Raw genomic sequence first — 14,852 nt, 5'->3', positions numbered from 1 at the left:
TCTGAGGTTTCAGAGACAGCAGCACCACAGCATGGGACCTCTGCAAACACTGGCCACTTACCCCGGCACATACAGCCCTGTTCTTTCAAATCCTGCCCCTTCTGCATAAAATCAATGACTTGTTATTGACACATTTAGCATCCTTCTACATAATGAATCATGACAGTAAAGAAGCTACATCCTGAACAGGTTGTAGTGGTAATAGTCAACAACTTCTCTTATCTCAATGCACAAGATCTGGGTAACAGATCTACTAAATACTAACCCATGCCCAGAAAATAAAGCAAGCAGTTATTACACGCAGGGGCATCATTTCTCTGGTTCCTGTACCTCCCCTCCACAGGGAGCTTGAGCCATTACCTGCTGAGCTCAGAAAGACTTCCCATGACTTTGTGCAGCTGGAAATTATTAAACACTGCACAATGCATTATAGACTAGATAAATACCAGAAATAATAATCGCACCTCCCAGGAGCAGTTAAAACAAGCATTAAAGGACTTGTTGATTTTCTTTTCTTTCAAGAAAAAGTCTTTAAATATAATTATCTGAATTTAATTCAAACCTTGGAAGAATTTCCTGAGGATATTGGATGTACCTGTGGGCCTGAGATGCCACTGTTGAGGTCTCCATCCTGCTGGGTTTTTTTCGGTTGCTACCTTGTACCTTCTTAACAGGCTCTCCAAGGTTATAGAATCATTTAGGTTGGAAAAGACCTCCAAGACCATCAAGTCCAACTGTTAATCCAGCACTGCCAAGCCCACCACTAAACTCTGTCCCTAAGTGCCACATCTACATGTCTTTTAAATACCTCCAGGGATGGTGACTCAACCAGTTCCCTGGGCAGCCTGTTCCAATGCTTGATAAACCATTCATGAAGAAATTTTTTGCAATATCCAATCTAAACCTCCCCTGGCAACACTTGGAGCTGTTTCCTCTTGTCCTATTTGCATTTAAGGCTGCATTACAGTTTACTTCTTGCTAGTGGCAAATGTGGTGCCTGGTTAGTCAATTTGGTAAACACTGAACAAGAACAAAGACTTACCCCTCTGCAAACATTAACTCCTCTTGCTTTGCAGGGAACTGCAAGAGCCAATCAGTGACCCAAGTGCTGCCCTTGAACAACAGCTCTGAGCTAAAAGGCCACCAAGATTTTCACACCCATCAAGACACCTTAAAAACATTTGGATTTTCTATAGACCTAGCAACCACTCTCTGGAAAAAAAGGTCAATGTAAAGTATTCTTGAAATTTGCACCCACTTATTTTTTAACAGGAACATAATTTCTTTTTCTCTATTTTTTCTCTTTCTCCATCCATACCTTCCCTGACTTCTCCCTGTTGCAGCCCAAAGTACAGGACTCAGGATTGTGGGTTTCCCTTCTATTCCTCCCACCTCCCCAGTTAAAAGGCTTAATATGTGTTATTTTTAATTAATAAACCATCGCATTAGTCACAATTCATGCCTCCAGTGTTGTATGTACAGATACTTCCTTGACATTTCCTCTTGGACATAGTCCAGTCCTTGCTGATTACAAATTACAGAGGCACAAGACCTCTTTTATTCTGCACTTCCCAAAGGCCATTTTCACACTGTTCTTAACCTTGTCTCATGGGAACTGACCTTTAGAGAGGACAGTATATTACCATGAGGTGGAACGTGTCATTAAGGGCACCTTTGGAATTAAACATTTGAACTGCAGCAGAACCCCAGCAGGGGGATTCATTATTCCCAAAATACATAATTAAGCTCCCTGCTGTGATGAAGTGCTATGATGAAGCACATGAGGCATCAGTACTTTTACTGGAGCAAAAAATGCAGAGAAATGAAGCTACACTAGGCAGCTTAACCCAAGTGATCAATGAGGTTCAAAATTCTGCATCCCTTTGTTTCTTCTGGGGGAATTTAGGGAGATGGCTGCCTCTGTGGGTCAGCCTTATTTACTCTGCCTGTGTTCAAGAAGATTCCAGCCTAGCTGTCCTGCCCTTCACCAGCACCAATTGTACTCTCATTTGACTCAAGTGACTGGGCAAAGCTCTGCTAAGAGGAGAAATGATAATTAAATCAGATATCTCATACAATCCTGTATCTTTAAAAAGCATGTGCAATATTCCCTTTTCTCCACTGGAGCAGAAAATTAATGCTTTTTCTTTTTATTCATCCTTCTGAATTTTGCAGTTAATCCCAAGTTCTTATGCTGACTTTTACTGGGAGTGCTCTTCTTGAATTTCTTTTTCTTACACAATCAAGCCACCATGAAAGACAATAATAACAGAAATTACCAGCAGCTCATGCTTTAGTTTTGGGTGAGATCATGCCTATGTCCCAGGCAGTTACTATTGATTTAGCTGTCTAATTCCCTTAAGAGGCTTAATAACTTTTTCTTTAAAAAGCTTGAGCTACACTAAGGAAGGGAAGATCAACAGGGATAATAGCACACAGCAGCACACCTAGTCCAGACAGACTTGGCCAACAGCAGAACAGTGTGGCCCCTTGGGACATGTCACACAATGCTGCCACTTCAAAGCACATTCACCAAAGTGAGGTTTTAAAGCTCTTGGTTCCTAGATGAATTTCTAAACACTGTGAGAAGTCAGTGAGCCCTCTCAGGGGAGGGATCGCTCAGAGTCTGGTAACATGGAAAAAAAAAAGAAAAAGGAAAATAAAAAAAAAAAAAAAAAAAAATCTCTTCTGCAGGGCTGAATTGAGAAACTATTCACGACGTGTACAGAATGGTTCCACTACCCTGCCCTAAAAATTGTGATCAAGTAAGCTGAACTGGCAGCTCTGCAGGAAAAAGCTGTCAGGGAGAGTCAGTCCTAGGCACTCAAGTACCCACCAGTGGATATCAGTTTTGCTCACCAGCATCTTGGCAGGAAACCAAACTCTCCTTGACTCTCCAGAGAGACTCTCTGCCGGGCTGCAAGCCACCTGCACCATCCAGGTCCCAAACAGCTTTCCTTCTAACTGGACAAAGCTTCCCATGGGGCCTGAAATAATCCAATAAACATCCCCTTTGCTCAGCTGGAAACGGTGGCTCTACATTGAGGACTCAATTAGTACTCAAAAAAAAAGTTCAGGTGACTTTCAGTAGCTGTCTTGACCCAATTGAGTCTCTCTTTTTCTTTCTTTCTTTCTTTCTTTTTTCTTTCTTTCTTTTTCTTTCTTTTCTTTCTCTTTCTTTCTTTTCTTTCTTTTCTTTCTTTCTTCCTTCTTTTCTTTCTTTCTTTCTTCCAGCCTTTCTTTCCTTCCTTCTCTCCCTTGTTCTCTCTCTCTTTTGTTCTCTTTCACTCTTTTTTTTACCATTCTTTTTCTCCTTCCTTCTTTCCCTTTTCCCTCTTCTTTTCTTGCCTTTCTTTTCTTTTACATTTTGAAATAGTAACAAAACCAAGTCTTGATTAAAAGAAGAGACACTGTTGGGAAAAAGGGTAAAGTAGAGAATATGTGTGTCTTGACTGCTTTATTTTCTATAGGAAATGTTTTCAGACTTAGGAAATCGAACAGTTAAGTCTTAATGTGTAAAGAGGTGTAAATCAGCCTCCAGGCCATATGGGATGCCTGCCTTGAGCTGCCAACAGGGCTTTTTTAAGCAAATGTAAACATGTACACTGCTCCTCAGTCCATGTGCCTCCAGACTGGCAAGGCTGGCTAGAACAGTCCCACTGACTGTTGTGTAACTAAGTACTGTAACAGCAAGGAAAGCCTGTGAGGGTGGTATCTCCTCTTCTTATAGATGGGAAGGACCACGTTCCACTTGCAACTTCTGCTTGTGTTTCCTGAAATTCCTGTTCCCAGAGCTGCTGTGCGACAAGTAAGGCAGAAGCAGACTCTGTGTTTGTGTCTATACAGACACTGAGATCAAACCATGTTTGCAGAGCACTTGGTACAGTGGAGAGTGTTCTTCAAGGGACTACCTTTTCCATTTCTTATTACTCACTAGAAAAGTCATGGCTGCCATATAAAGATAGGTACTGAATTACTGAAATCAGACTGTGTGATATTTCCTATCTGTATGATCTGTATTTCCTATCAATGTACTGATAATTCCATTCCCCTCAGCCTTTGCTAGAGAAACTAAAAGCTCTTCACACTGTGCACATACCCTGGCCCAAACACAGTGGGGTCCAGGCCTCTATCTGCCATCTTATCAAGGACAGTGAAAAATGTCACCAGAATAATTCCAGCTGTTGCTATGTCACACAGGAAATGCTGGACGAGGAGAACAGTGTCCAGGATTGGGATAACGGGTTTCAGGGTTGCGGTAGCCAAAAGTGAAGCTTTCTTCAGCAGATGATTAACAGCATCCCACTAAAATTGGTGTAAAATAAAGGGGGCTGCTTCCAGCTGTGGTGTTAACACAGGAAAGCAGCAGCAAACAGCCCCATGGGTACCCTGCCTTCACCAGCTGTCCACCACAGATCATCTAACACACCAGAAATGATCACATAACACACCATAAATCACTGTCTGAGGGGCAACATTTTCCTGAGCTGTGCCTCTTTTCTCCCCTCTCTCAGTAAATCCATCAGTGGCAATATTTGTTAAATTTTTTCCTGCCCTACTCAAAGGTCAGCTTTGTATCTCCCATTGCCATCCAGCAGAAACACCCCTGACCAGCTGAGGGCATCAACCCACTAGCCACAATGCCAGTGCCTTTGTGCCTGCTGTGCAAGGCAGCACAGGGCAGTAATCCCTCCGCCCAATGGATTGCTCTGTGCCACAGGAACAGGTGGACAGAAAGTGCTAGGCTGTTCATTTTATGAATCTTAGGCTGAACAGTAACTCCCATGTATTTACAGAGAGGGTGTTTCTCTGAGCTGCCTGATAAAACAAGGTGGGGGTTGTGCCCAGCATCAAGTTATAGGATACTTAGGAGTGTCAAGAAACAGAAAGCTTACATAAGGAGAGGTTTTCAATAGTCAATATGTTAAAAAAGTGACTCAGCCTCTCTATTGTCATAAAAAGTAGACCAGACCTGGGCTAAGCCCAGCCTTCAGGGGAAGGGAAGGGATAAGAAAAAAGTCAAGATGTAGAGTCTATTTCCAGCCTCGTTCCTGGCACATCCAAAGTTATATAGCTTTGAGTGGTCTGTTCAGTTAATAGATTTAAAACATTTACCTGTCCCATGGGAAGAGCATCAGGAGACTTAAGTGTTTTTTGAGAAGTTTTCTGATCAAAACTAGTGTTTATAGAGATGGGCTGGTGCCCCTAAGGCTTAGATAAAATGGTTCCTCACAACTACCCTAGGCACTTAGTGATTCACATGTTTTGTGTTCAGTTCCTTTAATGGGTGTAGAATATTGTTCTCAATCACCTTTGAAACCCTGAGGGACTTGGTGACTTTTGCCCCACTGAGCCAGGTGGTAGATGCTCTGTTCCTTGGAAACATTCAAGGCCACGCTGGACAAAGCCCTGAGCAACCTGATCTTTCTGAAGATGTCTATGGCCAGGGGGTAGGACTGGATGACCTTTAAAGGTCTCTTCCAAGCCAAACCATTCTATGACTCTAAAGGGTCCCAAACCAGGCATGTTGTTGCCAAAATCAAGCAGCTATAAACAGATTGTAATTCATTTTGTGGCAAGTCAGAGAACCTGAAGCATAAATCAACTGCTGCCAGGGAGTCATCAAAGCATTGGAACAGCCTTATTTGAGAGAAATTGATACTTGGTTAGAAAAACTGAGAAGCTTAAATAGGCTGTCTCCTCAGCAGGTATAAATTGGTGTGTTGTGTTCTCTCAGTAACTGGATGACCCTCTAAATGGGATTGCTGTAATTTTTAAGGGAAGAATCCATGTGTTAAACGCTACACAGAAGCATCTAGCTAATGATCCAGCTGAAAATAAGTAAAGAGGTTTGATAGAGCCAAGTATAAAGAGTAGGATTTGACTTCTGTGAAGAGATGCTGAAAAGCTGATCATGGGCCAAAAGAATTGCAGATATGGAAGTGACTGTACAGGATCATAGCAGGAGCATTTTTCCAATACTTCCTACAGCTTTGGGGAGACTGCTGCAGGGTGTTCAGACAGGGATGGAGAGCCAGGACATGCTGACTGCTGCAAGACCTGGGTGGTGTGGGCCAGTGCTGTTGGGTTACCCTTGGTGAGTGTATTTCTTCCTAATATTGAGCAGATGAGTGCTTTGATGTAAAGGGAAATATTTAAAATTTGAAAAATATAATAAATGCTTTGTGGAAGTGAAGTATTACATTCAGTGCCCTACCCAGAAGGACATCAGAGTTGTGATACCATCTCTAAGTCAATCTTTTAGCACTTGCTGCACCAGAAGTTTTTATTTTAGGAAGATAAGACATACTGAAGTGCAGAGGGAGTGGTACTCAGGAGCTCTGAATTGTAATCCCAACTTTGCTCAAGGCAGCCAAGCAGCTGTGGGCAGGTTTCTGTGCCCTTGCTTCCCCTTCCACCTCCCTGCTTCTACAGCAATGTGTTCAGGCAGCAACGTGACTCAGGCAGCACAAACTGACTCAGACCCCTGCTAATGCCTTTGGTTCTACCTTTGCAGGGTCTTAAAAACCTACTCTATCTACAGAAGTAATGAAGCATCAGTGACAGACTTGGATCTGTGCTGGTCTGCAAAAGAGACCTGCTCAGCTGAAAAGGCAGAGAGCAGCCTCACTGCCAGGTCAGCCAGGAGGGGCCTGTAATCTGCCTGTAATTAGTCTTGGTACCTCACTTAGTGCCTTGTGGGTGTTAAAACAAGCCTGGGGCTTCGTTCTGGGAAGAACTGCTCCTGACCAAGCTTTGTCCCGTGAAGCTAGGTAGACAAGTATCCCTTGCTGAGCCATTTCTCACAGGCAGTGGTTCAACCCTTCACAGTCTGTGCCAGGTCTCAGCATTCCGGCCCATGTTTTGCAACTCAGCTGTGCAACCTAATTCTCCCCAAGGGGCTTGTTATTTTACAGTACTCCCAAAATACTTAGTCCTTAACTTAGCAAAGACCACTGGCATGGTTTGTCAGCAAATTACTGCAGAGCTAGAAAAAAGGAAAGGAATCATAAATCCCATTTGGGTGGACTTGGTGCACAAGATTATGTATGGTTTGGATGCCATCATAAATCCCAAGTCAAATCCCAAGTCTCCTGTGAAGGTATGAATTAAGTCATGGTGGTTTAAGTCCTCTCCCTCCTTGCATTCCTAGTCATCAAAGGCTGCCTGGGCCATGCATATGAAACATACTTAGGGCTGCCCTATTTTGTACCAAACTCTATCAGTCCCAAAGGTTCTCATGTGCTCTGATGGGGAAGCAAGACTCTGCCTTCTGTTCACTACAGCTAGCAGGACTCGACCCAAAACTACAGCCCATCCCAAGGTTCATCACCTCCCAGTGATGCTGTAAAATATACTGTGAAGGCCAATTAAGCAGTGACATTTGCAAAGCTGCTTCTGTTTTATCAGAACATTGTTTACTCTGGAATGTAATGACTGACTGTTCAGCAGGGAAGTATTAATCCCAAATAAATCCTTTCTGGTACAAGAACAAAAACAGATTGTTTGCTGTGGAAAGTGCTCAGCATCTGAGTTTATCACACACAGAGTGAGATTCTCTACCAAGCAGACATGAGGTTCAAACACAGTTCAGGAAGACAAGCAGGTTGGTTTCCACAAACAAAAAGGTGTGAGCACAAAGCAGCTCAGAAATCACTACACCTGGCATGGAGCTGACTTTTTGTTCCAGCCTCAGAAAGGTTGTAGCTCACCTTACCTAGATAAGTACAGAGGTACAGTAGCAAGAGGCACCTGCAAGGGCCCTGATGGGCATATGTGTAGCATAAGGGATGTACATTGCCCTCCCAGAGTTTTACCAAAAGCTACTGCCAATTCTTGAACACATAATATAGTTCTCTGTTTACAACTGTCGATGATTAAAGTAAGGATTTTTGCATTTCCCGTGTCCTGACAACACTTTTTCACTTCTTGTGTCCTTGTGATCCCACATCACCATCATTAGATCTCTTTCCTTTTTAAATCCATCCTTCCTTATAAATCTGTTCTTATTGTGCCTTCTTCAGTCCCAGTCCAAAAAAGTACAAAGATACTTGTTGACCAAAGTAAAAGATGTGCCTCTATGAAGAGGCCAGTAGCTTGTGTTTCTGACATTTCTTGAAACAGGATGAATATCCTGCTTATCTTAAAGTGCAAAGGACTCATTTATTTCTGGTTCAGTGGGGCTGTGAAATGCTAGAGCTTACCAGTCATATGTTCCAGAATAACCTCATGTTCTGCAAAACTTTCAATTTAATCTTCAGTATGATTTTAGAGGATTATCTTCATAACAGACATATCTTTTGAAAGCCAGAAGAGTAGATGCTGCCTTCGGTCTTTCTATAGATATTGAGTTTAAAGTGAGCATTTTATGAAATAGCTGGTGCAATAATTGTGTCCAAGTCCAGACAGCAATCATTGCTGGGCGATTTGTTTTTCACTTTGCATAGCCTGTACCCTGCCAGGCCAAATAAACTCCTTTCTTCTCCAGTCCTGAACTAGTTGTGAGAGAGAGAAAAAAATAATAATACCTTGAAGAATTACTTGTAGAGTGTGAGGACAACTGTGCCAGTCAAATCCCAGCTTTCTGCACACACCCAGCCTCCTCACTGGTGGGACAGCATGAAAAGCTGTCTTGACTGAGTGTAAGCACTGCTCAGCAACAACTAAAACATCAGTGTGTTACCAACATTGTTCTCATTCTAAATCCAAAATACAGCACTATACAAGCTACTAGGGAGAAAAATAACCATATCCCAGCTGAAATCAGGACAACGTGCTTCACACTGGTGCTGCCAAATGCCTTTAAACTGGACTGGAAATAGGACTTCTCTGGTGTTGCAGCAATTAAGTTTCCATTTGCTGTCAGCAAACCCAAACTTGTAAAAAGAAAGTATGTGACCATCATAGACTTTCCACAAAATCACCCTTTATTTCGAAACAAGTTGTATCTTTCAGAGGAGGGGCCTGAAAGTTCTGGAAAAATATCTTCCTCCTCACCTTTTATCATAGCCATCAACATAACATCATTCATTAATTTTGCTCCTTCATTTTACAGTTGTTGGAGAGAAGCTGTTCAAATAAAGTCTGTTTAAAATGTCTAGAGCACTATTAATGTCTACAGTAAACATCTTTATGTCTCAATATTTGTGTCTCATCAATGTCCCTGAGAGCAGCCTCCCTTCACAAGGTGCAACTCAGAGGAGTTTGCTGTTCAGGGGTATGATTCACACTTTGTCAACAATAAGCACATTTGGTTGAACCAAGTATTTTTGGTTATTGCAGTATTTCTCAAGGTGTTTGAAAGCAACCAAGCTGCAGCAATTGTCATAAGCCTTGTTAGTATCAGAGATGGAAAAGCCTGGTCAAAAATAGCTGTCTGTGGAGTCTGGCAAGAAGCCTACCTCTACATAAAAAGGGCTGCTTTTGTGAAGGATTGGGTCTGCATCAAATTTCGTTCATATTTTACTCGATCTAATAAAGAAGAAAAGCAAACAAACATGAAAGAAGATACAGATTATTATATGAAGAAAGATTGTTGTAGGAATGACTAATATGCCCCTTTGTATATAAACAGAGAAATAATTAATCTTCTCTTTATAGAATTACAGATTAGTTTAGGTTGGAAGAGACCTTTGAAAATTGTCCATCCCACGGCCCCACACCCCCCAGGCAGGGACACCTTTCACTAGACCAGGTTGCTCCAAGCCCCATCCAACCTGGTCTTGAACTCTTCCTGGGTTGGGGCATCCACACTTCTCTGGACAACCTGTTCCAGTGTCCCACCACCCTCATTATAAAAAAATTCTTCCTTATGTCTAATCTAAACCTACCCTCTTTCAGTTTAAAACCATTGCCCCTTCTCCTGTCACTACAAACCCTGGTAAAACGTCTTTCTCTGTTATTCTGTAAGTGCCCTCTATATATTGGGGGGTTGCAATAATGTGTCCCTAAACCCTTCTACAGGCTGAACAACCTCAACTCTCTCAGCTTTTCTTCACAGGAGATGTGGTCCAGCCCTCTGATCATGTTTGTGACTCTCCTCTGGACCTGGACCTCCAACAGGTCCATGTCTTTCTTGTGCTTGGGTCCCCAGAGTTGGATGCAGTGGTGGCAGGGGACTCCAGGTGGGGTCTCACAAGAGCACAGAAGAGGGAAATAATCACCTGATGGCCATGTTTCTTTTGATGCAATACAGGACACAATTGGCTTTCTGGACTGCAAGGACACATTACCAACTGATGTCCAGTTTTTCTTGCACCAGGATTCCTAAGTCTTTCTCCTCAGGGCTGCTCTCAATCCATTCATTCTGCAATATATTGATATTGGTGATTGCCCCAGCTCATGTACTGGACTTTGCACTTGGCCTTGTGAACCTCATGAGGTTCACATGGACCCACTCCACAAGCCTGTCCCTCTGGGTGGAATCTCTTCCCTCAAGTAAATCAGCTGTACCACTCAGCTTTGTGTCTTCTGCAAACTTGCTGAGGGTATTCAGATGACTCAAGGAGAAAAGTAATACATCACTGAAGTAATTTTCCATATCCACTATTTAAAAAACCTTTTCTTCCTAGCTCAAATGACTTGCTTTTCCTTGAGCTGCGTTCCCTAACAGAGCTGCTGAGCTGTAGTGAATAGGAGTGTAGTTCCAAACTTGAAATAAAGGTCACCCACCATGTTCACTGTTGCTGGGATTGAGGGAGGGAGGGTCTGGTCTCACCGCATATTAGCATGCAGGACTGTCCCAGCAGACCAGTGGAGACAGACAGGCTCTTCCTGAGAGCATTTAGCTCCAAAGGCTTATCTGGTGTTATGTGAATTGTTTTCAGAAGGAACACTTTCCTCAAAGACATCAAGCGGCCTGGATCCTAAATAATACCTCAAATTAATCCAAAAAATCCCACCCAGTCTCCTATTGCCTTTCTACTGTGATAAGACCTTTTCAGAACACACTTAATTTTGTGTGTTTTAAAGGTATTCCTCAGTAATGCAGCAGAAATATCTATGTGATAATAACTAGAAAGTCTTTCTTCTGAGGATTTTAAAGATTTTTGCAAGGGCAAGCACAGATTCATTTTAAAGATGAGCACACAACCACCCAACCCATGGAATTGATCATGGACTGGCCAGAAGGGAAAGATTTTTGCCTCCAGAGGAGGAGGTGACATGTGATGAAGAGGCCCTGCTGTATAATGAACTACCAGAAAATTAAAAGCAGTATGTCCTATTTACTAATGGGTTGATGAGAGCAAAATGCTCCCCACGTAGCTCATGAGAGAATTCTCCCCTTGCCCTTCCCTCAGCAGTGGTACAGGTGACAGCCCAAAGCACAGGACACAAAAAGGAGGGATTACAATTCCTTGAGTGCTTACAGAGAAGCCCAAACCCTCCTCCAAAACAGATAAGCACAGTCAGATGTCTCTTGCAGCTGCCCAGAACTTGCTGAGGGGAGGACCAGCTCCTTCCTTGCACTTGTGTGGTTTTTCTGACAAACTTCCTGTGCCTGCCACAGACCAAAGCTGCCTTGAGACACCTGTCTTGCCTTCCAGCACTGCGCACAGCACAGCTGCACCTCAGCTCTGAATACCCAAAGTATATAGAGCTATAGAGTCACAGAACAGTTTTAATTGGAAGGGACTTTTAAAGGCTGTCTCATCCAACCCACCTACAATAAGCAGGGACGTCTTCAAGTAGATCAGGTTGCTCAGAGCCCTGTTCAACCTGACTTTGAACGTTTTCAGGGATGGGGCATCCACAACCTCTCTTGGCAACCTGTTTTACCATCCTCATTGTAAAAAACTTCTTCCTTGTATCTAATTTAAATCGATCGTCTCATACAAGTAGGAACAACTGTGCTTTGTATTCAACTGTAAAGTGACTTTTGGACAAATCTGTAATAATTGTGCATTTTTTAAAAAATCGGTCATTTACACCTTAGTAAATAGCTGAAGTTACATCATTTATTTTTAGTGGATTAAATCCTGCAGTGAGGTACACTGATGTAAATTCTAAAGCAATTCCTTATTTCTCCAGAGCTCTCCCAGAACTGCATCTGGGACAAAATCAATAACAATTAGCAGAATGTCAGCAATAATATTACCCATATTTCCTTATCAGCCAGAGAAACCAGGTTCAGTTCTGAAGTTACAATAGCAGCATATAAGAAAATCAGACCACGGACTGAATGAAATACTTCAGCATCCTCAAAGTAAAAATCCATTGACATCAAAAAGAGTAACCTTAGCAAAGGACCCAGAAGAAATTGGTATTAATATTTTTTAGATTGGATTCATGTAATTGTTCTAGTTCATGTTTTGCTATGAACAATTCAAATTCTCAAGTGTTTTATCACTGCTTGTTTACAACATTTTGCATTGTTAAAGCTAGGGTTTCTTAAAAATCAACAACATCAACTCAAATGAGATACATCTAATCCATGAAAAACAAACTATTACCACTTTCCAAAGCTAATAAACTGTTAAAAGTCAATTTTAAGAACCCTGAACCTGGGAACTCTCTGGTGCAGAGACTAATCCAACAACCCAGACATCTGATGGAGATTTCTGTCCTCTGCAGGATCAGACAACAGAACATTAAATGACTTGGACTCCAAAATCACATGTATCTCTCAGCAGAACAAATCCATTTCAGCAGAAGAAATAGAAAAAGTTGATCTAAATTTTATCAAAGCTAATACTAGATTAGTTTTAGGTACATTTTCTTAGATTGTTTCAATGAGGGAAGCAAACCACTGAAACAAAACATGGCTTTCTTTTCACACACACGCAAAAAAACTTGTGCAGTTGTCCTGGAATTTAAGGTAAGGTACAAATTAAAATTTGTCACTACATTAAATTTATTTAACCACTACAATTTATTTACTATTTACATAAACTATTAAAATTTCTATTAAAATTTTCTATTAACTATTAAACTATTTTCTATTAATTATTTTCTATTAAATATTAAAATTTGCAAATTCTAAGGCAAATGCTCTATGCACTTTGGTCAAGCTTTGGTCTCAGCTCCACTTTCCTGAGTCTGTAAAGACACTACTAAATCCATGAAAAAGTTTTGGATTTGGTCTACTACAGCCAAGGCAAAATTTGCTTACACGAACCATGTTCAGCTCTACTGCAAAAGAAGGTAAAAAGAAGAAAATACATTATAAGCAGGATATTCTATTTAAATAATCTTACTGTGAACAGAAATACAGAAACATGAATAAACATGGATATCACAGAATCAAAGAATATGCTGAGTTGGAAGGAACCCACAAGGATCATCAAGTCCAGCCCCTAGCCCTGCACAGGACCATCCCCAAGAGTCACATCAGGTGCCTGAGAGTATTGTCCAAATGCCTCTTGAACTCTGTCAGACTTGGTGCTGTGACCACTTCCCTGAGGAGCCTGTTTCAGCACCCAACCACTGTCTGGGTGAAGAACCTCTTTCTAATATTCAACCCAAACCTCCCCTGACACAACTTCAGAACTTCAGGCCATTACCTTGGGTCCTGTCACTGGTCACCACAGAGAAGACATCAGTGTCTACCCCTCCTCTTCCCCTCACAAGGAAGTTGTAGGATGAGGTCTCCCCTCAGTCTCAATCTCTCTCAGTGAACAGCCACACACATACACTCAAAGTCGCAAACACTCACATATTCCATTCTCTTACAGCAAAAAGCCAGTAACCTTTCCCTATGAAAAACAAGCACTTCACAAATTAGAGCTAATCCTCAGCTCACGAATTGGATCAATTTCAGGAAAGTAAGATTATTTCCAGCTGCTTCACCTGAGCATTAAAAGATTTAAGTGTCAAATTTTGCCCTTAGATGCATCCTATTGAAATCAAAAGACATTCTCACTGGATAAACTGACGCAAACATGTATCTACATATGAAGTATCACAAGGCTGTTTCTAAGTACTTCTTCAGGGCAGAATCAGAAATTAGAGGGAGAGATATCAGTTATGTTAGGCCAACTGATGCGGCCACAGAAACTACTCTTGTACATTCAAGCCCCGGGGCCCCATATTGGGGCACTCTGAGGGATTTCTGTTTTCTTACTCGCACTGCCAGGTCAGTGCACACCAAATGTGAATCAGGGTAGTCCTGAAGAAAAAACTTCTAGAAAACATTGGACAGAAAGAAAAAGAAACACCTAAAACCACAAGAAAATATGCTTGCCAGAGACATTCATCTCCTTCCATTTGATGTTCAATGGAATTAATGATCTTCCCTTAAAGACTTCCAAAGAAAGAAAATAATAATGCAAAACTCGCTGACTTAAGTGAAACCCTTATGCAAGCACCCTTAATGTTAAAATTTTAAGTCTTTCAGTATTCCTTAACTTCATTTTTTATCACTGCAGAATGTCTTACATTTTCACTGCTGTGGGGTTTTTCTGACAAGCTCCCTGTGCTCTAGAAAAATATAAAAAAATTACCTAGGCTTTTTTTCCTCCATCTCCTATATCTTCCTGTTGTCCGGTGTCAAGGTGGCCTTCAGCAACTCATCCAGCACCCACCAGACACACCACTGTTCTTCCCTTGGGTGCCATAGGGGTTCTGCCTGTGTTTATGATTAACCCACCCATCGAGAGATCCGCCACAGTAGGGTGAGGCTGTTTGAACACTTAATTATATTCATGACGGTTATTGTAGATAAGGTTTCCCAAAGCACTGAAGTGTATAAGTGCAGTAAGCTGCTTACTGAAGCCTAGAAAAAGTCTGTGGTTTTGGCTCATAGTACTCCTTTACAGAGACATTTTTTCCTCCTCCCGCCACAAGTGGATTCTCCCCACCGCTGCTGTCAGGTGGAACCAGCTTATGACTCAGCCAGTCACTCCATGGTGGAG

The 14,852-nt window shown here is 41.9% G+C and overlaps 1 protein-coding gene across 2 annotated transcripts in view; it reads right to left on the bottom strand.

Annotated features, from left to right (window-relative positions):
* The window catches only part of FER1L6 (fer-1 like family member 6), an 85,404-nt gene extending 70,849 nt beyond the window's left edge, over positions 1 to 14,555 (bottom strand). Inside the window, exon 1 of one of the 2 annotated variants that reach the window (XM_051778455.1) lies at positions 14,442 to 14,555. In XM_051778455.1, coding sequence (XP_051634415.1) covers positions 14,442 to 14,461 — 20 coding nt within the window. In that variant the 5' untranslated portion in view covers positions 14,462 to 14,555. Of the gene's footprint in view, positions 1 to 595; positions 756 to 14,441 lie in introns of those variants that run through there. The other variant, XM_051778454.1, reaches the window with a different exon arrangement.
* Positions 14,556 to 14,852: the final 297 nt, after the last annotated feature.

The sequence above is a fragment of the Manacus candei genome, unplaced genomic scaffold (assembly GCF_025592945.1).
Source record: "Manacus candei isolate 608988 ecotype Guabito, Panama unplaced genomic scaffold, ASM2559294v1 h1tg000013l, whole genome shotgun sequence".
Taxonomy (NCBI): Eukaryota; Metazoa; Chordata; class Aves; order Passeriformes; family Pipridae; genus Manacus; species Manacus candei.
The sequence above is the reverse complement of the archived record's forward strand: the minus strand, read 5'-3'. Positions and strand labels throughout refer to the sequence as shown.